At 60.6% G+C, this 26,196-nt stretch overlaps 3 protein-coding genes across 5 annotated transcripts; 1 reads left to right on the forward strand and 2 right to left on the reverse strand.

The window, feature by feature from the left end:
• Positions 1–1,324: 1,324 nt before the first annotated feature.
• LOC127539757 (uncharacterized) lies at positions 1,325–4,850 on the reverse strand. Its single transcript, XM_051964077.1, has 6 exons — positions 4,510–4,850; positions 3,766–3,872; positions 3,620–3,698; positions 2,681–2,902; positions 2,237–2,381; positions 1,325–1,605 (listed from the first exon to the last, which is right to left on the reverse strand). Exons 1-5 carry the CDS (start codon positions 4,696–4,698, stop codon positions 2,253–2,255), a joined length of 726 nt encoding a protein of 241 aa, XP_051820037.1. The 5' UTR covers positions 4,699–4,850; the 3' UTR covers positions 1,325–1,605; positions 2,237–2,252.
• LOC127539756 (uncharacterized) lies at positions 4,767–7,152 on the reverse strand. Of its 2 annotated transcripts, XM_051964076.1 has the most exons (4): positions 6,919–7,152; positions 5,913–6,100; positions 5,379–5,441; positions 4,781–5,260 (listed from the first exon to the last, which is right to left on the reverse strand). In XM_051964076.1, the coding sequence occupies exons 1-4, from the start codon at positions 6,998–7,000 to the stop codon at positions 4,892–4,894; spliced, it is 702 nt and encodes a 233-aa protein (XP_051820036.1). In that variant the 5' UTR covers positions 7,001–7,152; the 3' UTR covers positions 4,781–4,891. The 2 variants fall into 2 exon arrangements, with proteins under 2 accessions (XP_051820035.1, XP_051820036.1); XM_051964075.1 differs by having other exon boundaries at positions 4,767–5,260; positions 5,913–7,007.
• A 9,712-nt stretch (positions 7,153–16,864) lies between these two features.
• LOC127540579 (uncharacterized) lies at positions 16,865–23,029 on the forward strand. 2 transcript variants are annotated; one of them, XM_051965353.1, is made up of 8 exons: positions 16,865–16,927; positions 16,970–17,445; positions 18,091–18,150; positions 18,694–19,402; positions 20,677–20,783; positions 21,186–21,279; positions 21,800–22,000; positions 22,190–23,029. In XM_051965353.1, the coding sequence occupies exons 4-8, from the start codon at positions 19,292–19,294 to the stop codon at positions 22,439–22,441; spliced, it is 765 nt and encodes a 254-aa protein (XP_051821313.1). In that variant the 5' UTR covers positions 16,865–16,927; positions 16,970–17,445; positions 18,091–18,150; positions 18,694–19,291; the 3' UTR covers positions 22,442–23,029. The 2 variants fall into 2 exon arrangements, with proteins under 2 accessions (XP_051821313.1, XP_051821314.1); XM_051965354.1 differs by lacking the exons at positions 16,865–16,927; positions 16,970–17,445; positions 18,091–18,150 and having other exon boundaries at positions 18,587–19,402.
• The last annotated feature ends 3,167 nt before the right edge of the window (positions 23,030–26,196 follow it).

The raw sequence follows: 26,196 nt of genomic DNA on the forward strand, positions 1-26,196 counted from the left end.
GGTCTGTAGGCGACTCCCCGGCTCCTCCCGGAAGAGAAACCCCCCCCCCCCATTTTTAGTGACGAAATTCAAAACGCATAATGACAGCCGGGCCCGCGGGCTTTTTTGGATGCGGATTATTGAGGAGGAAAATTGGAATTCTTTCTGAGAGGAAAACTCTCCACAACTGGGATCCAACGAGCCGAACAAGGGCCGAAGCAGAACCGTAGGGACGGGACGGGAGCGATCCGGGAGCGCGGTGCTGATCGCCAGGAGATTGGGGAAAAGCAGCAGGAATCATTCAGCTCCAAGTTAAAGCCCAGGTGGATGGAATCGAGAGCCAAAATTAGGGAAGGTGCGAGGCCATCAGGGAGCAACCAAGGACCAGGCTACACGGCCATCAGGGAGCAACTTTGTTGCTAAGGACCAGGCTACATGTGGCCGCAACTTTGTTGCTAAGGACGAGGCTGGCGCTCCGAGGCTAGAAGGGCTGGCTGACACACTTCCTTCTCGGCTCCTTTTCTCCCCCGGAAACCCCTCGCGTCCCCATTTCCTTTCTAAACTCTCCCCAAAGAACAGCCCCTCCTCCCTTCCTCCTTAGGCTCCCTTGGGGGTGATGCAGCCCTTAGCAATGTCACCCGGCAGGGTTTAGGGGAACCCGATACTGTTCAAGAAATCCCTGGGCTACCCAGCCTTGGGGTAAGGGAGTCACCTCAGCATTGTGGCTACTGAGGGGCCCCGCCTGGGGACGCTGGGACCCCCTTAGCCCGTCCTTGGGGCGGCGCCCAGAACTCGGGGGGGGAGGGGGGGAAGGGGTCTCGCACCCGGGCCCAGACACGGAGCCAGTTCTGGGAAAGGAGAGGAGGGTGGTCAGCCCATCACCAAGCTCCCCACCCAATCGGGGTCTGTTCTTTTGTTCTGCCCCCTCCCCCCAAGCTGACTTGCTTGCTCTTGCTCTCTCCTCCCAGGGATTTAGCTCTTTAATTGCCCTTCGTTCCCATTAGGAATTACAATAAAACTTCACCTCTGCCCTTAGAAATTGTCTAAGCCTCCAAATTCCCCAGACAGCGGTCCAGAACCGGTTTGGGGGCTCCCCTGCCCCCAACACTCTGGCTGCCAGAGAAAGACCCGGCGGGCCTCCCTTTTCGAGCCCCTCCATCTGGCTCCAGACGCCTTTCAGACCTGCCCGTCGGGCCATCCCGGCGGCCCCCCCTCCCCCCAGGCCGCTCCGGTGCCCGCGCTGCCAGCCTCCCGCCCTCCTTAAGGCCCCAGCTCAGGCCCTGCCAGCCCCGCTTGGGCCTCCCCCCCCAGTCTCGTAGTTACTTGTTTTTAGGGCTCCCTCCCATCCCTGCCCCGCTCCCAGGCCCAGAGAATCAGGGACCCTCTGTCCTTAAGAAGGCACTGGCGGTGCTCACTAAGCGCTGGTTTATTGATAGCAGGAGACAGCAAGAGGCAGAACACGCAGCGAACAAAAGCACAGACGGCCCTGGGACACGGCCCGAGGTCGGCCCTCAGGGGCCTCCTGATGGAGCCGCCCCCGTCTGAGCCCCGGCTTCCATTCAAGGTGAAAGGGCCCGTTTGGGGCGACTGAGATAACAGCCGGGAGCCGGGGGGAGGGGCCCCTTTCTGAAAAGGAAGGTCAAGGTCACCTGAGACAGGAGATAGGGAAGGGGGCGCGGGCCCCAGCGGAGAAGCGTCCCCTTGTGTTCCAGTCACCCCGACTTTCAGAACAGCCTCCAAGGCAAGCTCAGGCTTCGGGCCCAACCAGCCCCTCTTTGGGGGGGGGGGGTGAGTAAACTGCGGGGGCGGGGGAGGGGGGCACCCGTACTTTATTATTCCTCGGCCTCCGCTCTCTGCCTCTTAGCCTGAGGCTATGGGACTTTTGGCTTCCGTGCCCGAGGCTCTCAGGAGGACTTTGTAAGTCATTGTGTGTGTTGGGGCGGGGCACGTGTGGGGGGGTGGGGGTGGGGCAGAGCAGGTCGGGGTTCCAGGCGGCTGCAGGGAGTCCCGGCCCCTTTTGTGGGGAGGGGGGGAGAGAGACCTTTCCTGTGCTCTGGGGGATGATCACTGGAGGAAAGGCAGAGCGGGGAGGAGGGAGCCGGAGGGAGGAAGGCCTTTGGGCCCCTTGGAGCCCAGGGACCAGCCTCCCCTCCATATTCTAGGACCCGCCTCCAGAGGGAGCCGGGCGTGGGGGAGGGGGGCAGAAAGCGCCCCCCCCCCCAATGGCTCAGGCCGTCGCCCCCACAGCCGCACTCACCCCTGCGGCGGCCCCCTCACTCTGGGCCGGAGCCGGGCCCGGGGAAGCAGGCTCTGCAGCGGAACGCGCTCCTCCAGCCGTCGCCTCTGTACCACCGCTGCACGCAGGTGCGATGGGCCCAGGACTGGCAGGCGCCGCACTGCAGCTGGGAAACCGGGCAGGCTCTGGGGGGGCCGGCGCGGATCGCCCCCCTCCCCACAAAGCAGAGGGGCTCCCTGAGCTGCCCCCCCAGGGGCAGTGGGGTCCTTCAGGGACAGATTCCACCGGACCCCAGGGCTTCCTCCTGAGGTGGCCACGTCCCTCCCTGACGTGACCCGGGAGGTTGTGGCCCCCGGTCCGTCCCCCAGGAAAGCCGGGTCAGACGCAGCGGGGAGACCCCCGCATTCAGGCAGGGAGCACGCTGGGAGGGGGGGTCCCCGGAAGCAGGGGCGCGGGCTGACTCACCATGGTGAAAACTTCGCTGTTGCCTCTGTCGGCGAGCTGGTCGCAGTAGGGACACGTGTCCTCCACGCCGAGGGCGGCCACCACGACCGGCTCCGCGTCCTCGTCCGGGGACGGCTCCGAGGCCGAGGGGAAGGGAGCGGGGGGCACGGCGTCGTCACCCTCCAAGTCTCCCTCCGACCTCTCCTCCGAGCCCAGGTCGTCTTCCTCCGACTCGTTCTCCGCCTGGGGGGCGAGACCAGAACCTCAGCCCTGCCCCCAGCCCGGGCTTCCTGCCCTTCCTTTCCTGCTCCCAAGCCCTTCTGGGGTCTCTGCTCCGCCCGCGGACGGTGGAGGACCCGGCCCCGACGCCCCCGGTCCGGCCTGCGCCTTCCCCCTCCCTCCCGGGCCTTCTCCCCCTCCCCCAGGCCTTCCCCCTCCCTCCCGGGCCTTCCCCCTCCCTCCCGGGCTCTCCATCATCTCTGGGGCCAGGCGGAGGCGGAGCGTTTCTCATCTCCCTGTGACGCTGAGGCAGGAGGCAAGTGCCCGACCCTGGGGCTCTGGGCTCCCCCCCTCCCCACGCCAAGCCCAAGGCTCCGCCCCGAGCCACTGACTGACACCCCTCCAGCCTCCCAGACCGTCCCAGGGTCAGAGGTCACGGCTTCTGGACGAACCATTGGGTGTCACCGAGCGAACTCGGACAAACCGACCTGCGGCTCAGCCCGGGAGCCGGCCAGGGGAGGCCCAGGTGCCCCAGGAGTCCCTGAGGAGGCCGTCTCCCTTCTCTCCTGGGAACCTCCCCCGGCGCCGCGCCCAGGAAGCCCCTGGAGCTCATTAGGGCAGAGCCCCCCGGGCAGGGCTGAGCCCCCGCCTCTCCCCCCAAGCCCCAGCCGCCTGTGAGCCCCGGCGCGGAGGCCTCCCCCAAGGCAGAGGCCCCAGGAGCGGGGGCAGGAGGAGCCTCACCTGCATCTGCAGGAAGAGAACGTTTGGCAGCTCCAGGTCCCAGTTGGCCGTGTTCCCTCTCACCACCAACGTGAGCAGCCTGAAAACCAAAGCAGTTTGTTGGGGTTCCACGGGGGGGGGCGTCCCCGGCGGCGGCCCTCCCTCACCTCTGCACGAAGGCGTTGGTCATCTCCAGGAGCCCGTGCGTCCGGGGCCGGTAGTTGGCTACGAGGTCACACTGGAGGTCGGCCCGGATCCTCAGGATCTGATTCAGCTGCGAGAGACGGGGGATGGGAGGCCGGCGGGGAGGAGGCCGCGGGTGGGCACAGTCCCCGTCCCTCAGCCTCAGGGCCTCCTCCTGAACCGGCTCCGGACTAACCGGCCACCGGTAAAGGGAGCCCGGGGCTGGCGTCTCCCCCTCTGCTCCCCAGCAAAGGGGATTCTGCCGCACAGCCTTCGGCCCTCCCCGGTCTGGGGCCCAGAAAGTTCTCGCCCGGTTCTCCCAAGCTGAGCCGGCCCCCCACTCTCCTGTCCGCCCCCCCCCCCCGCACTTCCGGGGCCGGCCCAACCAGCCAGGCCCCCGATTACCAACAGGCTCCCCGAGCCCCCAATTACCAACAGGCCCCCTGATTACCCACAGGCCCCTGATTACTGACAGGCCCCTGAGCCCCCGATTACCCACAGGCCCCTGATTACTGACAGGCCCCGAGCCCCCAATTACCGACAGGCCCCTGATTACCCACAGGCCCCTGATTACCGACAGGCCCCTGATTACCCACAGGCCCCCCACATCTGGGCCCCCATTACCCACAGGCCCCTGATTACCCACAGGCCCCTGAGCCCCCAATTACCAACAGGCCCCCCACATCTGGGCCCCAGAGGGCCGCACCCCGGGCCGGACGCCTCCGCACCTGCCGGACAAAGTCGCCGCTCTGGGTGCAGACGATCCTCTCCGGGAAGGCGAAGCGGTACACCAGCTTGAGCACCTGCTCGGCCGTCTCCTCGGGGGAGCACGTCTTCATGGGGGCCGCCTCCACCCAGCGGGTGTAGTGGTCCACCACCACGAAGATGAAGCAGGCTCCCCGGGGCGTCTGCTCCATGGGCCCCACCAGCTGCAGGCCCACCAGGTGGAACAGGCCCCTGGCCTGGGGGCGAAGGGCGCGGTCAGGGCAACCGCGGGCACCACGCAGCCAAGGAGCTGGGGGCGGCCCCTGATCTGCCCCCCGGGCGCTTCCCACCCCTGGTACCCAGAAGGCTGGTGCGGACAAGGGCGGTACCCAGAGAACCCGTGGCTCAGCATCCGGCCCTGCCGCTGGGCACAGCCTGCCCGCCACTCCTGGCAGTGCCCACCCGAAGGGCACCAGATCTCGCCCCTCTCTTCCACACTGACCCAACGAGCTCGGAGCCCTGCCTCCCCTCCTCCCATCCCTCGGAGGCCATTGACCACTCCCAGAATCCCCTCCCAGGCCCAGTCCGGTAGACGTGTGATGGGCACCAATGCCCCCTCGCCGGAGAAAGGGGAAAGCGGCGTACCTGGGCTGTCAGGGCCTCTTTCTTGGGGGCCACCGCAGCTGGGGGCGGGAGTCTCAGGGGGGGCGAGACGGACGGCCGCTCCCTGAGCCGAGCCGCCGGGGCCACTCCCTTACACTTCTTAGCTCTGACCTAGGAACCAGCAGGAGGCGTCTGCAGGAGACTCCGAGAAAGACTGTCTCCCCCGCCCAGCCCCCTGCTCCCCTCAGAGCCCCCCCCAGCTCTGCCCGCAGGCCTCCCCGGCCCTTACCCTGGCACTCTGGGCCTCCTGCTTTGCTAACTTGTCTCTCTGGCACTTCTTACACTCCTTCACCTGGGGATGGGAGAGCCCGAGCTGAAGCGGGGGTGGGGGGCTGGCCTCCGGTTCGTGACCTCCCCTCCCCTCCCCCCCAGCCGTCACTCGAATCCTGGGCCCTTCCTATGGGCGCCTTCCCGCCAGCACCCCGGGGGCGGGGGGGAAGGAGGAGGGGGATGCTCCAGCAGCTCCCAAGGTGGAAGGAGGCCCTGCGGGAACCTGGGCTTCCCGGAGGTGGAGCTGCCCAGCTGGGCGCTGCCAGGGAGGGGCCGAGGACAAGAGGTGACCTTCCAGCCACAGAGCGGGGCACGGAGCCCAGAAAGGGAGGCTGGGAGCGGGCCGGCCCCGTGCAAGGGCTCGGATTGTCCGGCGGCTCCTGGGAGCCTCCGTCCGTCCCTCCCTGCCGGGGACCCCCTCCCCTGGGGCCCCGAAGCTCAGCCTCTCTGGTTTCCCGGCAGGAAACGGGGATCACGCCGGCCGGGCCCTCACCCACTGCCGCGCGTGCAGCGTGATCCGGGGCCAGTAGTAGGACTTGGTGATGTTGATGCCGGTGGCCCGGATGCCGTGGTGCCGCTCGGCCGAGACCACGTGGGCCTCCTCGAAGGCTTCCCGCTTCTTCTCCGGGGTGAAGAGCACTCTCTGGAACTTGCCTTTGCCCTGGTAGTACAGCACGCCGCCTGGGGGCAAGCAGGCCCGCTGGGCGCCCAGGACCGGCTCAGGGCCCCCCCAGACTGCTCTCTCTGCCCCCCCCATCGGGGCTCGGCCGCCCCCTCTGGGCCGGAGGCCGGTGCCCCCCATCCGGAAGCTGCTGATCGAGGCCCGTCTCTCACTGCCCCAAACGGGGGCCTCCTTGCCTGCCGCCCCGCGGGCGTTTTCAGTCCTTTCCCATCTCTGTGGCAAAGACATTGCCGCAATTTCCTTTTCCACCCATTTTACAGATGAGGAAACTGAGCGGCTAGGAAGGGTCTGAGACTGGATTTGAACCAGGAACAGGAGCCTGACTCCAGACCGGGCACTCCTGGCCCCCGAACAATAAGAAGGCCCCGAACCTTTGGGGTTCTACGTCCCCAGGCCTCCTGCCTAGAGGATGGCTTCCCCACAGGTGGGCAGAGCAGCCTTCCTCCTCCAGGCCCGGCTCTCCCATCCTTCCTTCCCTTTAAGGGAAGCTTGGGAAGCCACAAGCCGCCCCCCCCCCCCACGGCCTTCCCTCCCCCCGGACACCCAGGCCCTCCTCCTGCCCGGTTAGGGAAGAGCGAGACCCAGGGCGTCCGAGGCCTGGGGACAGGGATGGGATCCGGAGCCCTGAGGTCCCCTGGGACGGGCTGGGAGCCAGCTCAGGACCCTGTCACAGGGAGGTCCACAAGCCCCCGGCAGCTGCTCGTACAGTGGTCAAGATCACGGCCGAGGGGCCCTGGCCGGAGTCACACACGCGGTCCGCGGCTTCGCGGAGAGCCGGACACCCTGGGCTGTATCCCGGGGCCGGAGAAACACTGACCTTCCAGGACAAAATTGGAGTTCCGACTCAGCTTCCTTTTGACGGAAGGGGTCGGGGAAGAGGTCATCCTCAAAAGCTCCATAGTCCCGACCTGTCCAAGAAAACAGCAGCCGTTGTGGCCGGAGCCAAGGCCGGGAACCCGCTAAAGCTGCAGAACTGCCGCCCGGACAGAAGCCCCCCCCCTTTCCCAGAGCAGAGGTTTGCCAGCTGGGCAGGGTCCGGGCGTGCCCTGGATGGAGGAAGTCAGAGGGTAAGTCGGAACCCCCTCCCCCTCCGCCCCCAACCCCCTCCAGGAGGGAATCCTTCCCCTTCCCTTGGGACAATTCCAGACCAGGGGAAGTTTACTGCAAAAGTAAATCCTCCACCGGCCGGGAAAGGCCCAGGCCCGAACTAAAACCCAATCAGCCTGGGGATCCAATGCGGCCTAGAGCCTCGAGAACCTTTAAAGGCTCTGAGGAGGCCGGGAGGAGGCCGGGAGCAGAGGGAAGGAGGAGGAGGCTTCCCAGGCAGAGCGGGACACTTACAGATTACCAGGCAGCGAATAGCAGCCCCCTCCCCCTGTCCCCCCCCTCCTCCCTCCCTCCCTCCCTCCCGAGTTGAGCGCCGCGGGGCAGAGGCTGGGCCCCAAGCCGGGGCCTGCTCGGAAGCTGGCGGCCTCCTGGCTACTGGACCAGCCTCAGTCTGCCCGGGCCTCAGTCTGAGGCCTCTAAAGGCTTTTCCGGCCGCAGCCGCTCTCCCCCAGCCCGCGGAGAGCCTCACTTTAACGCGGAACCGGGGCAGGTACTTTCCCCTCCCAGCTAATCAGCGCCGAGCAAGGACTAAAAGCCTGGGGTTTGAGCTGCTCGGGAGCACAGGCGGCCAATCAGCGGCCACCAGGCCGGCGCTGCCCTCCGGGCGCTTCCAGTCACGGGAGCTGACAGTATGCGAGCTCGATCCTGGAGGCGGAGCCTGGGCCAGTCACTGCGCCGAACCCACCTCAGTTTCCTCATCTGTAAAATGAACCGGAGAAAGTGGGGAGCCCAGAAAACTCCCCCCCTCTCCCCGCTTGCCCGTGGCCCCGTTGGGCTGAGGGGGCTCCCGAGCTTTGCTTAGCAGTGTCCTAGAAGGCGCTTCCTAAGTGACTAAGGCCTGCTAAGTCGGTGACTCTGGGGCAGACAGCGGAGGCCGGAGCTCCCGCGGACGGGCAAGAGTCCGGCCCAGCCATCCTGGCACACGCGCGTGCACCCCCGCAAACATGGCCGGGCTGGGCGTTCTCCCAGGTGGCCGTGCGGGGGCCACGGGCTGTGGGGCGGGACCGTAACTAGCACCAGCCCGCTGGGTCACCCGGGTCAATTGCGCCGGAAGCACGCCCATTACCGGCTTCTCTCCCCCCCTCCCTCTCTCTCTCCCCCTCCCCTCTCATCCCCTTCCCCTCCCAGCCTCCACCCGCAGCAGGCCCCGCCCCCTAGCCGGTCCTCGTAGATCAGACGCCGGGTCAGAAGGTTGCCATCGGGAATAAGCCAATTGCAGCCCACGAGGGAGCGGCGGGAGGGGTGAGTCCGGCCCCGGGATGCTGGAGGGGCTCTGGGTGGGCCGGATTCGCCAAAGGGAGAGGGGTGTGAGGGCGGAGACTGAGGGAGAGGAGGCCCCGCCCCAGAGAGCCCGGAGAGGAGACCTTGCTCCGGTCCTCTCCCTCCCACTTCTAGGCCGGGAATCATGGCAGGCGCTGGGACTCTGAAGGCCGCCTCCAGCTCCTTCCATCTGTCCCAGATGGACCAGCTTCCTCGCAGTAGCCCAGAGGCAAGTGTGCTCGTTAGACCGGGCGTCCCGGGCCCAGACGGGCCTAGATGGGTCCCCTTCCTCCAAGTCCCCGAGAGCTCCGGGCCCACACGGGCCCAGACGGGCCGCTTCCTCCAAGTACCTGAGCGCTCCCAGACGGGCCGCCGCCTCCAAGTACCCGAGAGCTCTGGGCCCCGGGGGGACCAGCCGGGCCGCCGCCTCCAAGTACCCGAGAGCTCTGGGCCCCGGGGGGACCAGCCGGGCCGCTTCCTCCAAGTACCCGAGAGCTCCGAGCCCACACGGGCCCAGACGGGCCGCTTCCTCCAAGTACCCGAGAGCTCCGGGCCCACAAGTGCCCAGACGGGCCGCCTCCTCCAAGTAACTGAGCGCTCCGGGCCCTGGGGGAACCAGACGGGCCGCTTCCTCCAAGTACCTGAGCGCTCCCAGACGGGCCGCCGCCTCCAAGTACCCGAGCGCTCAGGGCCCCGGGGGAACCAGACAGGCCGCTTCCTCCAAGTACCCGAGAGCTCCGGGCCCCGGGGGGACCAGACGGGCCGTCTCCTCCAAGTACCTGAGCGCTCCGGGCCCAGGGGGGACCAGCCGGGCCGTCTCCTCCAAGTACCTGAGCGCTCCGGGCCCAGGGGGGACCAGCCGGGCCGCCTCCTCCAAGTACCTGAGCGCTCTGGGCCCACACGGGACCAGCCGGGCCGCCTCCTCCAAGTACCCGAGAGCTCCGGGCCCCGGGGGGACCAGACGGGCCGTCGCCTCCAAGTACCTGAGCGCTCCCAGACGGGCCGCCGCCTCCAAGTACCCGAGAGCTCCGGGCCCCGGGGGGACCAGCCGGGCCGCCGCCTCCAAGTACCTGAGCGTTCCGGGCCCCGGGGGGACCAGCCGGGCCGCCTCCTCCAAGTACCTGAGCGCTCCGGGCCCAGGGGGGACCAGACGGGCCGCTTCCTCCAAGTACCTGAGCGCTCCGGGCCCAGGGGGGACCAGACGGGCCGCTTCCTCCAAGTACCCGAGAGCTCCGGGCCCCGGGGGGACCAGCCGGTCCGCCGCCTCCAAGTACCTGAGCGTTCCGGGCCCAGGGGGGACCAGCCGGGCCGCCGCCTCCAAGTACCCGAGAGCTCCGGGCCCCGGGGGGACCAGACGGACCAGCTTCCTCGAAGCAGCCCAGAGGTAAGTGTGCTACTTAGACCGGGCGCCCCGGCCCAGACGGCCCCAGACGGCCCCGGACGCCACGCTTCCGCCGAACAACTGAGCTCTCCGGGCCCAGACGGCCAGCTTCCTAGACGTTACCCCGAGGGCAGAGTGCCGGGCTGGGGCCCTGGGGGAGGGCAGTCCGCAGTGTGGGAGTGTTTTCCCCTCCCTCTCCCCTCCCCGCTTCCCGCTGCTTTTCTGGCGTCTCCCCACCCCCACCCCGGCGGTGCAGTCACAGGCAGGGGGCTCCAAGCCCGGCCCGCCCGGGGATTGAGCGCGCGAGACTGACTGGGCTCGCTCGGCCGCCTTAGCCTTGGCTTTCCCTGCCCCGCCCCCAGCTTTGGGACTCCTTTGCAGCCGCAGAACTGGGAGTGCGGGAACTTGGGAGGGAAGGAAATGGGAGCTGCGGGACTGGGCCTGCGGTCTTTGGGAGGAGTCCTGGGGTCTTTAGTGAGAAGGAGCTGCCCAGGGTAGGGGACTCCATGCGCGGCTAGGGTCCCCAGGGGCGCCTGGGTGAGCTTGAAATGCTCTTTCTCCCGGGCCCTGAGGTCGCCACCTTCCTTCAACCTCCTCTTCTCTCCTTTTTGGAGACCCTCTGGAGAGAGTGTCTGAGCTTGGATTTGAACTCGGGGCCAGGTCAATGCCCCGTCCGCATTTACCCGGTTTCCCCTTCCCCCTCCCCTCCATGCTGCCAAAAAGCCGGCCGTTCCCAGCTAAGCCTAGGCCCCGCCCCCTCCCCAGGAAAGCGGTTTATTTTTATTTTTTAAATACATATTGTTTTAGGAATCACGTGGGAGAGGAAAATCAGAAGGAAGGGAGGAAAACACCAAAAAGTGAACCTGGCCTGGGTCATTGGCGTTCACGGCTCTTTTTGGAGCAGATATTTCTCTCCCGAGGCTGGGGGGAGAGGGGCCGCGGAGCAGCTTCTGGGGCACTCTCTTCCCCAGTCCGGGCACTTGCGGAGGCTTCCTGCTCCGTTAAAAATCTCCCACAAAGTAGCTCTAAACCGAATTCCACTTTGCTACTCATCAGGAGCTCGGGGGCGAGAGCCGGATCAAACTATACTAGTGGGAACTTCCCCAGTCCGGGCACTTTACATTTTAAGTTGAACAAATTCAAACAACTGAAAAATTATTTAAAATGCTCAGCCCCAAGTTAGAATTTGGCAGGTATATAACCAGCTGATCTCAGAACTATTTGTTACAAGCAACTGAAAAATGACTCATTCTCTAGTTTAATTATTGAAACTGGAGCAGAGATAATCCTCCAGCGACCAATTAATCAACATGCATTTTAGGAAATGTGTTTTGTAGTCTTGTATTGATTGGGGAAGTAACAGTGCATTAAGTATCAAAGGGCTTTGCTTCAGAATATTCCTAAATCTTTTCTATTTCCGTGGGATTAAGACCCTCTCTGAAATTTACTTGTCAAAACTTCACAGCCCTTTACTTTCTTTTTTTCTTTCTTAATTTTTTTTATTGCTTTTTATTTACAAGGTATATGCATGGGTGATTTTACAGCATTGACAGTTGCAAATCCTTTTGTTCCAACTTTTCCCCTCCTTCCCCGTCCCCTTCCCCCATGGCAGGTTGACCAATACATGTTAAATATATCAAAGTATAAATTAAATACAATATAAGCATACATGTCCAAACAGTTATTTTGCTGTACAAAAAGAATCAAACTCTGAAATAGTGTACAATTAGCCTCTGAAGGAAATCCAAAATGCAGGTGGACAAAACTAGAGGGATTGGGAATTCAGTGTAATGGTTCTTAGTCATCTCCCAGTGTCCTTTCGCTGGGTGTCGCTGGCTCAGTTCATTCCTGCTCCATTGGAACTGATTTGGTTCATCTGATTGTTGAAGAGGGCCACGTCGGTCAGAATTGATCATCATATAGTATTGTGGTTGAAGTATATAATGATCTTCTGGTCCTGCTCATTTCCCTCAGCATCAGTTCATGTCAGTCTCTCCAGGACTTTCTGAAATCCTCCTGCTGGTCATTTCTTTATTTTTTAAAAATAATTATAATTATTTAATAATAATTATTGACAGAACCCATGCCAGGGTAATTTTTTACAACATTATCCCTTGCACTCGCTTCTGTTCCGATTTTTCCCCTCCCTCTCTCCACCCCCTCCCCCAGATGGCAAGCAGTCCTATACATGTTAAATAGATTACAGTGTATCCTAGATACAATCTATGTGTGCAGAATCGAACAGTTCTCTTGTTGCACAGGGAGAATTGAATTCAGAAGGTAGAAATAACCCGGGAAGAAAAACCAAAATGCAAGCAGTTTACATTCATTTCCCAGGGTTCTTTCTTTGGGTGTAGCTGCTTCTGTCCATCCTTGATCAATTGAAACTACAATAAATCTCTTTGTCGAAGAAATCCACTTCTATCAGAATACATCCTCAAACAGTATCATTGTTGAGGTGCATAATGATCTCCTGGTTCTGCTCATTTCACTCAGCATCAGTTCCTGTAAGTCTCTCCAGGCCTCTCTGTATTCATCCTGCTGGTCATTTCTTACAGAACAATAATATTCCATAACATTCTTATACCACAATTTATTCTCGATTCTCCAGTTGATGGGCATCCACTCAGTTTCCAATTTCTGGCCACTACAAGAAGGGATAGCCCTTTACTTTCAACTTTACACTATCAGTGCAAATAAATCCCTTTTCTTTACCCATTCACTGGTCCTTAGTTTTTCTTATTTCCTCATACAGGGTTACTCTTTCTTCTGTTTACTCAGTTTCTCTAGTAAACCCCTTTTTGGTTCTGTACTGGGTACAGATACAACAGTTCCTACCAATTTCTTTAAGGGTCTTTGGGCAATCGATTAGTTACAATCATTGTTTTGTTTTTATAAGTGACAGGCAAATAGACTCAAAAACAACTCAGTCCAACAAGCTCCTCTTTTAGGGATGTCACAGATTTTCAAAGGCAGGATGATTTTAGAGAAGAAACCAGTTTTTTTCTTTTTTCTTTCTTTATTTATTTGAAACCAGTTTTTTTCTCAAAATTAATCTCTCTTATGCTAGAAAAAAACATTCATCCGGTTATTTTGGCAGTGCCCAAGAGATATGGTCAAAGCACAGGAACGTAAGGGAAAACTATAATAGAGAGTATACTTTTCTGAAGGACTCAGATGTAATTTTTTATCTATTTCTTTTCAAATCGCCCAAAATGAAGTCCATTTATTTTGTTCTTTAAATAATTTGCAAGTTCTGCTTTTCCCTTCCAAAATCTCAGTATTTTATAGCTTTATAAACCATATGCTCACTTTATTCTGATCTTTTCCAAGCACTTTGTCCTAGTTGTGCATGTTAATTTCTGTATCTATTTTATATGTATACATATATACACATAAATGTGTGTATATATTTGTATGCGTATTGTTCAGTTGTATCTTCAATAATTCTTTCCCTAACTTACAGCCTCATTATACAATTTGTACTTATTTTCACTAACCAAGTGATTTCAACACATTTTTTCTGTGCTTTTAATTTACCTAAACAACTGATTTAAACTGCAGTGCTAGCACTGAATTTCACTTGCCTTCAGTTGCTTTCTGATTTCAAAATAAGTTTTCTTTTTCTGGGAGCATTTTGGGACCCACCTTCAATCAGTGTCCCAATCAGGATATATTTGGTGCTTTCAAGTTGGTTGTTTAAAAACAGTAAACATAGGAGATAAAATGAACTCCAATTCTACTCACTTTTATCCTTTTCTTGTTCCTTATTCTGCCTTCTAGTATCTGCAGAGGGCCGGACTCTGGACAGGTTTACTTGAAACAAGGTGTTTAGCTCGGTGGAATTGATGAGATGATGCTTCTCTAGTTCCCATAGATACTTAGTGCTTAGCACGGTGATGTCATGATTCTCCAGTTCCCATAGATACTTAGTGCTCAGCGTGATGATGTCATAGTTCTCTAGTTCCCATAGATACTCAGTATGGTGATGTCACAGTTCTCTAGTTCCCATAGATACTCAGTGTGGTGATGTCACGGTTCTCTAGTTTCCATAGATACTCAGTATGGTGATGTCACGGTTCTCTAGTTTGCCCACGCTCAGTGTGGTGTAATGATGTAATTGTACTGAGGTATATAAGGGCTGAGGACTGGAAGTGAGACACTGCACCTCTGACCAGCCTCCTGCTGGCCCTCCTGCCTCCTGCCTCCTCCACCTAAAGGCCCTCCAGAACTTATCCCAACTTTAAGTACAGTCGTTAAACAGGGGTTTACTGGGTGTGATTGATGGTTCTCTATGCTTGGTGCATGGGGCGATGTCATGGTTGTACAGTTGGCACATGCTCAGTGTGCCGTAGTGATGTCATCGCCCTGAGGTGTGTAAGGGCCGAGAGGCCTGGGAACTGCTGTCTCAGACGCTTTCTGTGGGAAGTCCTGGGGCTCGGGGAGTTGGAGATTTTTCCAAACAAATCCCTGAATATTACAGTGCCCACCCTCAGGCTGCCCCATGGGAAATGGCTGCGCTTGCTTCATAGGAGACGGGGAATCTGCGGGTCTTCAGAAGGAACAGCCAGTAAGGCAGGTCCCTGGGGCTCGGTCCAGTTCTTTTCAGGCAGTTACTCAGAAGTGGGGCTCCTGGCCCGGACCCCTGCAGGAGAGGCGGGGTCGGGCTTAAGGGGAGCAATGCATCCTAAGGGCTCCCAATTAGGCCGGGTTTTTCTTCCTGCACTGTCTGAATCTCCTTCTAATCCCTCCATTAGGGGCCGGTGGATCCCTTGGATATGGGGCTTGGGGTCTTCTCTCACCCTGTCCTCTCCTCTCTTTGCCTCCGTTGAGCTTTCAAATCCCCTGTTTTTCCACATTCACAGTCTCGTCTCCTTGCCTGGGGCCCGGGCCAGCTTTCGGGAGGCCCTCGGAATGGGACTTGTTTCTGGGGGGGAGGCAGGAGGCCCGCGGCGGTCTCCGTCTCGGTCCGAGCGCTCGTGCTCCAGCCTCAGCCGCTGTCTTTCAGTCCCCCCTAGGTCTGACTCTGGCCTCTTAAACGCTCTATTACAATTAAATGCACTCATCCCACTGAGTACCAGCCAGTCATTACATCACCAGGGAGCCACCATTTGTTGCAAGATTAATTGAGTCACTACATGACCTGATGCTGAGGGAAACGAGCAGGACCAGGAGATCCTTATATACCTCAACAACGATACTGTTTGAGGATGTATTCTGATGGAAGTGGATCTCTTCCATAAAGAGAGCCTTAATTGATCAAAGATGGACAGAAGCAGCTACACCCAGAGAAAGAACACTGGGAAATGAATAGAAACTGCTTGCATTTATGTTTTTCTTCCCGGGTTATTTCTACCTTCTGAATTCAATTCTCCCTGTGCAACAGTGCTCAGTACTCAGCAGGTGATGTCATGGTTCTCTAGTTCCCATAGATACTCAGTATGGTGATGTCACTGACCCGTCCACCAGGTCATCAAAGTGTGGGTCCCGAGGCTGGCATTTGTCTGTAAGGCTATGCCTGAAACGTAATGGGGTTAGAAATGAGGAGGGAGACTAGTTGGGGTGAAACAAAGTCTCAGTTTAATGAATGAAGAGGGTCCAGTTATATACATTTCTGAGTGGGGGGTAGCAAAGTAAAGAATGTCACACCAGATGTGTGGCAGACATCCTGGAGCCTAATCGTTATCTTGCACCTGGGCTGATAGGGCCAATTTTCTGGGATACACATCATCTTGTCTCAGGAGTTTAGGGTGTATAGTTTGTTTACGATAAGGTTGTAGCTTCAGAATTTATGTGCAGGCGATTACATTCTTCTTTAGCTCTTTGATTCCAAGGACATGGTCTCAGTACTCAGCAGGTGATGTCATGGTTCCGTAGTTCCCATAGATACTCAGTATGGTGATGTCACGGTTCTCTAATTTGCCCACGCTCAGTGTGGTGTAATGGTGGAGGAATTCTGCACACATATATTGTATCTAGGCTATACTGTAACCTATTCAACATGTAAAGGGCTGCTTGCCATCTGGGGGAGGGGGTGGAAGGAGGGAGGCAGAGGAAAAGTCGGAACAGAAGCGAGTGCAAGGGATAATGTTGTAAAAATTACCCAGGCATGGGCTCCATCAATAAAAAGTTATAATTATGAAAAAAGAAAATGAATTGTAGAGATTAATATCTGGCTCTCCTTTTACACAAATGAATTGCACGTAAAAGCAAAAGTGTAATTAGTATCCAATTATAGTTGTTTGGAATCCAGCAGTTACCCAAGAAGTTCTTATTAAATATTTCCTATATAAATGAAAAAAAGACATTAATTGAGTCACACTGAACTAGTGAACTATTGGTCACTGAGCTAAACTAGAGAACCACTGTCTCATCCATACCACTGAGTTAGCACCTTGTAAGGACTCTGGTTTGAGAGTTCTGGCCCATTACAATAGGTGACCCCTGCCCTTCCCCAGTAGGTGACCTCTGCCCTTCCCAGTCCATCCATACAAAGCCGGGGCTGCAGTTTAATTTCCTCCAGTTTAATTCCACCCTCATCAGTTGCCGGGAACGGTCGGGTCCTTTGTCCGCTGAGCCCCAGTTTCCTCTCGGTTGATTGGGGTCACCGATGCAGATCCCATCGGACAGGTGGCTTGGGCTTGGGGCTTGGGGGAATCTTGTTCAGTGAAAGCAAAGCTCTGGGTCCTAGGTCATTTTCAGTGGAGGACTTTTGGGGGAGGGCGGGCTGAGGGGGAGGGGCGCAGGTGGGGCCAGCCGGACCTTACCTCTTCTGTCTGTCTCTCCCCAGAGTCCTGAGTGCCCGCTCATGGGCCCAGCGGTGCAGGCCGGGGAGTCGGGGAGCCTGGCTCCTGTACGGGCCGCCCAGGTGCCGAGTGCTCCGGGTCTGGGCTCCCCGGGGGCCGCCCAGGTGCCGGGTGTTCCGGGTCTGGGCAGCCCGGGGGCCACCCAGGTGCCAGGTGTTCCAGGTCTGGGCTCCCCGGGGGCCACTCAGGTGCCAGGTGTTCCAGGTCTGGGCTTCCCGGGGGCCGCCCAGGTGCCAGGTGTTCCGGGTCTGGGCTCCCCGGGGGCCGCCCAGGTGCCAGGTGTTCCGGGTCTGGGCTCCCCGGGGGCCACCCAGGTGCCAGGCGCTCCGGCTCTGAGCTCCCCGGGGCTGGCCTCTGGGGATGCCCTTCCAAAGGCAGGATCTTCCTTGAAGACGAGACGTTCTGCGAAAGGTGGGTGTCTCTACAGACTTTTTGGGCGGACGCGGCTGCAGGAGCTCGGCCGAGGGAGGGCCCCTGAATCGGACCGTTAGCTCCCGCTGGCACCGGCCTGGCACCTGGAGAGGTGGCGGCTGTCAGGAAAGGCCCTCGGTGGATGGCAGGGCTGAGGTGGGCCGCGGGCAGCCAGCCAGTTCTGTCTCCCCTAGAGGACGCCTTCTACAGCCGGAGGAGAAATCGGAACCAGAAGTTTCTCTTCCTCGAGGCGGAGAAGAAGAAGGCCTTTTGGGAGGCCCACGTGGTGCAGCACAGGCACTACGGCGCGCGGACCACCTGCACCCACCTCAGGAAGAAGTACTACTGGCCGGGCATGGCCCTCGACGTCAAGAAGTGGGTAGGAGCGGGTACGGGGAGGGCGGGCAGCCGGTTGGCACGGGGGCATCCCGATCCTGCCTCAGAACCCCCGGCAGGCGACCCTGGCCAGCTGTGTTCTCAGGCACCTGGGCCCCCATGGCCCCGAGCTCCCCCTGGATCCTCTGGCCTTGGCCAGGCTGCTCCCTCATGAGTCCAGGGGCTGGACCCCAATGGACAGTGACGGCCCTAGAAGAGGCGCTCAGGGGGCTGGGGGGCTGGGCCTGGATCCCCTAGGGAGCCCCTCCCTCTGGGGATTTCATCCAGCTTGACCTTAACCCAGGAATAGGCTGACTGGGGAGACTTGGTGGACCCAACCTGCCATGGGCAGACAGCTGAGAGCTCACCCACTGCCCGGGGCCTGTGCCCATCAGCAAGAGGGATTGGGGATGGGGAGGGGCACTGCCCAGAGGGGCGACCTCGGCTGGGGCCCTCAAGTTCAGTTTACCCCTCTATACAGTGGGTACTGTGTGGGGCAAGCCCTTGTGGATCACTGACTGTCCGGTCTGCGCAAGTCCTTGCAACGTGAATGGGAAGTGCCCACGAGAGCGGGGGAGCAGGTCGGGGGCCGCCAGCCCCCTCCCATCTCTGGGCGGACCCAGAAGCCCTGTGCTCTCCTCACCCCCAGGTCAAGATGTGCAGGAGATGCCTAGACAAAAGCATACGGACCGCGGCCCACAATGCCCTGGTAGGTGCCTCAATGGGGGGCCCACGGGGCAGATGGCTGGGACTGGGGCTGAGAGGGTCAGGAACCTTCTTAGCCTCCTGGAAGCAAGGGCATGGGGGGATGGGGGAGTCCTGTCCCTCTCTCTCACCCTCCTGGAAGCAAGGGCATGGGGGGATGGGGGAGTCCTGTCCCCCTCTCTCACCCTCCTGGAAGCGGGGGGATGGGGGAGTCCTGTCCCCTCTCTCACCCTCCTGGAAGCGGGGGGATGGGGGAGTCCTGTCCCCCTCTCTCACCCTCCTGGAAGCGGGGGAATGGGGGAGTCCTGTCCCTCTCTCTCACCCTCCTGGAAGCGGGGGGATGGGGGAGTTCTGTCCCCCTCTCTCACCCTCCTGGAAGCGGGGGGATGGGGGAGTTCTGTTCCCCTCTCTCACCCTCCTGGAAGCAAGGGCATGGGGGGATGGGGGAGTCCTGTCCCCCTCTCTCACCCTCCTGGAAGCTGGGGCGTGGGGGGATGCCCCTCTCTTGCCCGGATGGGGTCATTTGCTGCTTCCCCTCGGTTTGAAGGAAGCCGGATCGCAGCAAGCGCCTCAAGGAGACGGCAGGATGGATCACTTCCCGCTAGCCCAGGTACCGGGGCGGGGGCAGCGGGGGAAGGGGTTCTGGTTTCTGGCAGCTCCAGAGCTGGGGTGGATCATTTTTAGTTGTTCTTTTCTCATCAGCAGAAGTTGCACGTTCTCTCCCCTCAAGGAGGGAGACCCAAAGCAGCCCCGCGAGGCGCTCTCTGTCCCTCCCCCCGGGCTGCCACTTCTGTGCCCGGGTGGGGCCGGGGAATCTTTACCTCCTTGGGGCCAGTTCAGGGGAGCGAGGGTCCATCATCGGCTCCTCCCCACCCTTACACAGGCTTCTCTCTTTGGTGCCCCTGGCGCCCAGGCTTCCTTCCTGCCCCCGTCCCACACAGTTCCCCCCGGGCTTTCCCTGAGTGTTTCCTTGTGCTCGCCGAGCCCCTATCCGAGCCCGGGCTCTTCTCCCCCCTCCGCAGGAACAAGGGCTCTTCACCTTTGTCAGCTTGCAGCTCCTGGGGCCCCTGCGGCAGACGGCCCAGGGATTCTGCTTCGCCTTCGTGGCCGTGGACTACTTCACCAAGTGGGTGCGCGCCGCGCCCATGCATTCCTGCTCCGTCAGGGAGACCAGCGCGCAGATCCTGGAGCTGGTGAAGAGGTTCGGGTTGCCAGAAGGGATCATCAGCACCGCGTCGAGCAGTTTCATCCTCCAGGTATGAAGGCGCCATCGTGGCCCCAAGTGGCCCACGGTCAGGGCCGGGGCTGCAGGGAGCAGGAAGCGAGATCCTGGCCCCTTAGCGCCACAGCTCAGCCGGGACGCTGGGCTGGGGGGCTCTCGACCCCGAACGTTCTCCTGGGGAGTCCCTGTTTGCCTCCGTCTCCCCTGGATGGGAGGGGGGCGAAGATGGGGGCAAACGGGGCCTGTATTGAATGCTGGGCATCCTGACCAGGCAAGCTGGGTGCGGGAGTGGGATGCTCAGCATGAGAGAGGCAGTAAAGCGCGGCGAGCAGGGAGTGCCGGGCAGGAGCGGTGTACGGTGCTGGAGGCAGGTGGGGACTGGCAGGGCGGCCTCAGGAAGGGGCAGCTCCGGGCCTGCTGGGCACTGCGCCGGCCCCCACACACACACATTCTTGCCACATAATCATCCTTCTCATTCCCTTTTCTGTGAAATACCACCCGGTGACAAAACGTTCCGCCACATGCCGGGAATGGGCGTTCCTCTGAGTTTCTGATTCTCGGCCCCCACAGAAAGGGACGCTTTAACACTTGGGTCTACGTAGGCCCCTTTGCTTTTCTGCTTCGGAGATAACAGGTCCAGGCTGGGCCGGCACTGGATCAGAGACACGCAGTTTAGGGCCTGAAGGCAGAGGTAGCTCTGGATTGCTTTCCAAAGGGACCACAGCTCCACCAACCATGTAGCAGTGTTCCTCGTGGCCTCGCCAACAACTTGCATTTTCGTTTTTTGTCATCTTGAGCCACTGGTTCCCATTGGAACCTGAAAATTCTTCTTTGGTCTTGCAACTCTTTAATTCTTCATGCTTTTGTGTATTGGGGGGGGGGGGGATGTTTTGGGTTTTTAAATTTTTGTTTTTGATACAGATTTTGAGAACTTGCATTTTTTTTCCTAAAAGCTTCCTTGCAGAGTTGCCTCGACACAAAGGAGAGAGCGTGGCTACCTGCCCTTATGGAGCCCAAGAACCCCCTGGGGACTGAAACTAATAGAAGTTAGCTAGCTAGCACCTCAGATATCCTAACAGCATGTTGGGTTGCCTTGTGCGTAAGGGAGTAAGTTCCCCATCATCCAAGGAATCCAAGAAATTAGATTTTCTTTTGCGTCTAGGGGAGGTCCCTTGAAACTGGAATGGCAGCCCAGCCACCACCTCTTGTGACTGGAGCTTCTGCCCTTCTGCCTCGAACCCCAGAGTGGCCATAGCTTCCTTGGCCCCTCTCTTCTGATTAATTGGGGTTTTGGTCTTATTCTTTCAGATAAACAAATTTTTGAAAATGGCTTTGAAAATGCAAAACAGCCTGGTTGTTAAATACAATCCCCAAACAGATGGGTGCCTGAAAAGCATCAGGTCCTTTGTGACTAGGTGAGCTTCACCCGGGATGGGGGGACAGGCTGGGGGCCCCGTGGTCTGAGCAGCTTCTCCCTGTCACCTCCCCTTGGATCCTGATGGGCCCCAGAGGAGCGGGTGGCCACCTAAGCAGGCTGTGGAGGGTGTGCCCATCCGGATGGAGCTGCCCGTGTGCCTGTGTTGCCCACTTAAGTGGGCCATGGTGGGCGTGTCCACCCAGATGGAGCTTCTCATGCTGCCTATATAAGTGGGATATGATGGCATGCCCATCCAGATGGAGCTGCCCGTGTGCCCGTGTTGCCTACTTAAGTGGGCCGTGGTGGGCGTGCCCATCCAAAGGTGCCCGTGGCCCCGGGAGGGCCCGCACTAAGCCCTGGCTGTAGACACGACCCGGCCCTTTGGGCCCCCACATTTCAGGATCCTTTCTCTGGTGCTGATCATGAACCCGACCGACTGGGACCACCACCTGCATAAGATTTTCTTCCTCCAGAACCGGTGTTCGGACTACTTCGTAAGTGCTTGGCTGGCAAGGCCGGCCTCCCCCTGGAGGGGGCACCTCTGGGCTAAGGGCCACTCGGCTGGTCAGGCGGACGGGCTTGGGAAGGAGGAGGTGTGAGTGTGGGGCTTGGAGGCAGGTCTTGGGGCCCCTTCGGGAGCAGTCCTGGGCCAGCCCGGCTCTGTCCTGGGCCCCGTGGCCTCTGCCTCAGTCATCACTTGTCACGCTCCCCAGACGCCTCCTAGCTGGGCGAGACACTTCATGGTGCTTCCCTCAGTTTCCTCATCTGTAAAATGGGAGAAGGAAATGGCCAAGCCCCCCAGTGTCTGCCAAGAAAGCCGCGAATGGGGCCATGGACAGACACAACTGGAGACTATTGGACAAAAACTGGGGGAAAGCGGAGGGGGTCCGGTTGTGGGACTGCGGCCGGGACGACGTGATCCATAGAACTGGATGGCGGGTGAGGGCCGGAGAGCGGGCTGTGTCCAGGGGACTCGGGCCTGACCCACAGGCCTCGTCCCGTCTCCGTCTCTAGGAGGAGGAAGACGAGGGTGACCTGAGGAAGCTCCATGGCGAGTCACCAGGGGCTGCCTGGGCCCCACCCCCGCGGGTCCCAGAGCCCCCACAGCCCTCCCCAGAAAGCCAGAGGGACCCCCCGGCCAAAGCCCAGGGCGAGGACACCTGTTTGTATTGTTGCCGGCTCCCGGACGAGGGGGACAGTGACGTGTTTGCCGTGGTGAGTGGGCCAGCCCGGGCCCCTGAGGAAGGCAGACCCTGCCTGGTCCTGGCTCTGGGGGGGAGGGCTTGCGGACTCCTGGAGGGCAGGACAGGGAGGGAAGGGACAGGGCTTAGCTGGGAAGGAAAGGGGGATGCCCCTGCCACCCACCACCCCCACTCACGCGTGGACCTTGTCCCCTCCCCCCAGGTGCAGTGCGACAGGTGCCCGGCGTGGGCCCACGAGCAGTGTGTGCGGAGGCAGCTTGGACGGGTGGACCCCAAAATTAGCCTCCGCTGCAAAACCTGCCTCCTGGCAGTTGTTGGGGCGCAGCCAGGGCCCCAGACCCCCAGGGCTCTGGGAGCGGGGGACGGCGGGGCAGGCAGCGTGGGGCCCGCGGGGGGGCCGGGCCCCCAGCGTGGCCCAGGTGTGCCCAGCCATCAGCTTCCCCCTTCCAAGTAGCTGGCGGGCCCTGAGGCCGCACGAGTGCCGGCTCCGGCTGGGACTGGCAAAGTCGCTCGGGCCAACGCCCGTCCGGCCTCCTCGATAGCCGACATCTGGTTGTTCCCAGTTTTTCACATCTGTTTTTCAAACTCCGAGCTCCGGATTCTCTGACCTGGTGCCCCCCGGGGGACCTTTGTGGGTGGGAGTCCGAGACTTCTGGGAAACCCTCCATTTTCCCTCTGGTTTCCATGAAGCTGGGACGGTTGAAAGTGGCCAAGGGCCATCACTTGGGCGCCCGCCTGCCGGGGGGGCCGCTCTGCCCACTGCGTGGGCGCAGGAAGCCATCACACCGGGAGTGCGTCTCTGGCCCAGGACCCCAGGCCCACCACCTCCTGACAAGGAGCGTTCCTTTACCCGTCTGTGGGGCGATTGCTTGCAGTTTTGCTCTGCCCAAATGGGGCATTAAAACAATCTTTCATTTGTTTGTAAGTCCCCGCGCCGAGCAGTTGTCAGCGGCCCCGAGGGCCCGTTTGTCCGTCCCGAGTCTGAAGTCTCAAAAATTAGATAAAATTGTCAATGGCTTCATCAGACATTGGGATGGAAACCTTTTCTGACTCGAGGAAAGCAAATTTCGGCCTCGATCGGCTCCCAAAATGGACGCTTCGTTGCTGTGCGGCTCCAGTGTCCCCGACGAATCGCGGGCCGAGAGACCTTGCCCCAGTCCTCCGCCCTTAGCTGGTGGTCAGGACTTGGAATTGCCTTTAAGACTAAAAAGCAGAAAGCAGGGGCAGCGGGGGCTCGGGGAAGGGGCGGCAGCCCTGGAGTCAGGGGCTCCCTCCTCACGCAGTTACTGCTGTGACCCCGGCAAGTGCCTGAACCCAGGAAAAAATCAATAAAAATGAAAACGTGAAACGCGCTTCCATCGGGTTGGGGGGAAGAGAGGAGGGCTGTAAGTGACCCCCCTGGGATGAGGAAGGACTGAGGAAAGATGAGGGGAAACGGGTCCAAGAAAGCAAGATTTGCCAGGAGACTGGAGGCGGGAAATGACTGAAAGAACGGAAACCCCTTCTCGGGCACTCTGAGGTGAGACCCCTCTTCCAGAAGCATCCTGGTGGGAGCTGGAGGCACAAGGCCACGGGGAGAGGACAAAGGCTGCTCTGGGGGGACTTGGAGCCCCAGGGAGGATCTTGGGAGGGAGGAGCAGGAGCCTCTCAGCCCCAAAGCCTGTCAGGGTGGGCCGGGAGCTCCAGGAGTCAGCTGCCCCCTCCCCCCCCCCCCCCACCAGATGTGCAGATTACAGCATCAGCAGGACCCAGGCCCAGAGCCACGGTGGGGACGGCTGGAGGAAGCGAACTCGCTGCGGAAACCTGAACACCCAGAGCGGGGACCCAGGCTGGGGAAGCGGCAGAGAACGCAGATGGACCTCCCGACACCAGCCCCCCCCGGGGTCCCCCGTCCCCCCCCACTGTCAGCCAACAGCAGCACCAGGGAGCCTCCGTGGCCGCCCTTCCCAGCCCAGCAGAGCCCTGTGCTGAGGGCAGCAAATGCCCAGAGCAGCAGAAGGGGCGACTGTCCAGAGGGGAAGAGTGGGTCACGTGGCCACCAATGCCCAGGGGGGCCCTGGCTGCTCACAGGGCCGGTGACCCCGAGCCCCGCGTGGCAGCTGGGAGTGAGGGGGGGAGGCTTCCCTCCCTCAGTGGGGATGTCACCCCCGCCTCCCTCCCAAGCTGGTCCCCCACCCCCGCATCCACCCCCACCCTGGGCCGCCCTCGCCCACACTGAGCCCAGCTTTGCTGGTCCCTGAAGGTCACTTTCTGTCCTCTGCCCAGAGCCTGCCATCAGCCACCTCCTGGGGGGGGGAGGGGAGGGATCATGCCCAGGAAGCTCTAGAGGCAGAATCAGGAAGGCTCAGGCTCAGCCACAGGCGCTTCCTAAGGGGGCGGCCCCGGGCCCTCCTGTTTGCCTCAGTTTCCGTGAGAAGCAGAGGAGTCTTCGTGCTTTCCGAGCCCTAAAGATGCTGTGACTGAGCTTGCTCCTGTTGTCATCGCCATCATTACTGTTGCCGGCAGCGGGAGGCCCTGCCCCACTGCCCGGGTCCCCTGCGCCCCAGGGAGAGATCAGCTCCTCTTCCCGCCCACTTCGGAGACACTTATTGGGCACCTACTGTGTGCCAAGCAGAGGAGACACCCAGAGGCCGAAGGGAGCCCCCGCCTGGAGGGACTCGCAGCCCCGTGGGGGCGGAACATCGCGGTCCCCCAGGGGGCACCTCGGCTTCGACCGGGTGTCAGGGGAATGAACCCAGGGCCAGGCCTGGCTCCTCCTCCTGCCCCGCCCCAGCTTCCCCCTTCCCATCTCACTGGGGACCGCGGCTTGGGGGGCACACACACACACACAGGCTGGCACTCCAGGACTGGGGATGGCAGTGTGACTCACAGGGCGTCTCTTCCCAACCTCCCTCTTTCAGCCTCTGTCCGGTCTGTTTTCCCCTTCCCTCTTAATTTTCCTCGGTTCCTTTCTCTTGTTCTGTCTCTTTCTGTGTGTCTCTGTCTCTCTGTCTCTCTCCACCCCCCTGCCCTTCCTTCTTGCTGTCTTTGTCTCTTTTAAAGATTTGAGCCCAAGTGCAAAGGAGCTTCTTGAGTTCGGGTGGACCCCGCGGGGCAGCGCTGACGCCCGGGGCCGCTCAGGGAATCTTCGGGTAAAGCTGCCAGGATCTCCAGGAGCTTTGGGGTGGGGGGAGGGGGGGAGGGAGGAAGGGTGGAACGGAGAGGGGGGGGAGAGGAGAGAAGGGTAAGGACACGCGGTCAAGGGGCGCACTGAGAGCGTCGGGCCGCCCCCGGCGCCGGTTCGGTTCGGCCCCAAACCCGCCCTCCCCGTTGAGGACCACCTGCCGGTTCTGGGCAGAGAGAGCGGTGCCTGGCAGGTCGGACGGGGGGCTTCTCTCCCGGCCCGTCCACTCCATGGGTCGGAGGGGGCAAAGACTCGGCATCGAGAGCCCTCCCCGGCTCCCGCTGCCTCCCCGCCCTCCCCGAGTTCGGTCTTGTCCGGCGCTTTCCGGGCGCGACTTTCCAAGGTCGCGGGACTGGAGGCGCTCTAAGGCCGGGGGACCCCATTCTCCTTCCCAGGCGGGGAGCAACTCTGGCTCGGCCCTTCTACCCGCCCCCGCCCCGGGAACCTCGGCTTGGGGGAGCGTGGGAGGCTGGAGGGGAATGGGGGGGTGGCTTTACCTAGCCGGGGCCTAAAGGCGGGGATTGGACAGTTGAGTCAAGCGCGATAGGTAGAGCCGTTTAGCTCCTCCTCCAGCTCCTCCTCCCAGTCTGGTGAAGAACTTGGACAGCTCGCAGTTGCTATCCGGAGTCCTGCGAGAGACCAGCATCCTGCCATCACTGCCAGAGAATCCGCGTCGCGCCCAGGAGGCGTCCGAGCTTGCCTGTGATCTTGGCCCTAGTGTGGGTCGCAACCCCGGCCAGGGCCCAGCTGAGGCCTCCCCGCCCTTGCCCAGGCTCCTGCTCTTCCCAGAGGGCTGCCGAGGCTTCCCCGGTGCTCGGTCGGAGAGTGCCAGACTCCTCAGGGAGGCTGTCCAGGTGTGCGCGAGCCTCGCGCACCCCCCCGCTGCCTTCAGGGGACAGTCGGACCAAACCAGGCCACCTGGAGGCTCTCTCCTCCTCCACCTCCTCCAGCGCGCTTATAGGTATGTGCCGCGGTGGCCCCACTTCGGGGGCCCTCGCTTCGGTCCACTGCCTTGGGGGGGGGCGCCGTCGGGCGGACCCGTTCAC

This window comes from Antechinus flavipes, chromosome 6 (genome assembly GCF_016432865.1).
Source record: "Antechinus flavipes isolate AdamAnt ecotype Samford, QLD, Australia chromosome 6, AdamAnt_v2, whole genome shotgun sequence".
Classification (NCBI taxonomy): domain Eukaryota; kingdom Metazoa; phylum Chordata; class Mammalia; order Dasyuromorphia; family Dasyuridae; genus Antechinus; species Antechinus flavipes.

Bases quoted from the DNA above. Each gene is read 5' to 3' on its own strand.
- LOC127539757 (XM_051964077.1), bottom strand. From the start codon at position 4,698: ATGGAGCAGACGCCCCGGGGAGCCTGCTTCATCTTCGTGGTGGTGGAC. The intron at 3,699-3,765 runs GTGAGGGAGGGC...TTTGGTTTTCAG, and splicing joins ACCAACGCCTTCGTGCAGAG to GCTGCTCACGTTGGTGGTGA. The intron at 2,903-3,619 runs GTGAGGCTCCTC...CTCGCCCCCCAG, and splicing joins TTCTCTTCCTGCAGATGCAG to GCGGAGAACGAGTCGGAGGA.
- LOC127539756 (XM_051964075.1), bottom strand. From the start codon at position 6,329: ATGTCTTTGCCACAGAGATGGGAAAGGACTGAAAACGCCCGCGGGGCG. The intron at 5,442-5,912 runs GTGAGGGCCCGG...TCCCATCCCCAG, and splicing joins CGCTGCACGCGCGGCAGTGG to GTGAAGGAGTGTAAGAAGTG. The intron at 5,261-5,378 runs GTAAGGGCCGGG...GCTGGTTCCTAG, and splicing joins AGGAGGCCCAGAGTGCCAGG to GTCAGAGCTAAGAAGTGTAA.
- LOC127540579 (XM_051965353.1), top strand. From the start codon at position 19,292: ATGCATTCCTGCTCCGTCAGGGAGACCAGCGCGCAGATCCTGGAGCTG. The intron at 20,784-21,185 runs GTGAGCTTCACC...CCCACATTTCAG, and splicing joins ATCAGGTCCTTTGTGACTAG to GATCCTTTCTCTGGTGCTGA. The intron at 21,280-21,799 runs GTAAGTGCTTGG...CTCCGTCTCTAG, and splicing joins ACCGGTGTTCGGACTACTTC to GAGGAGGAAGACGAGGGTGA.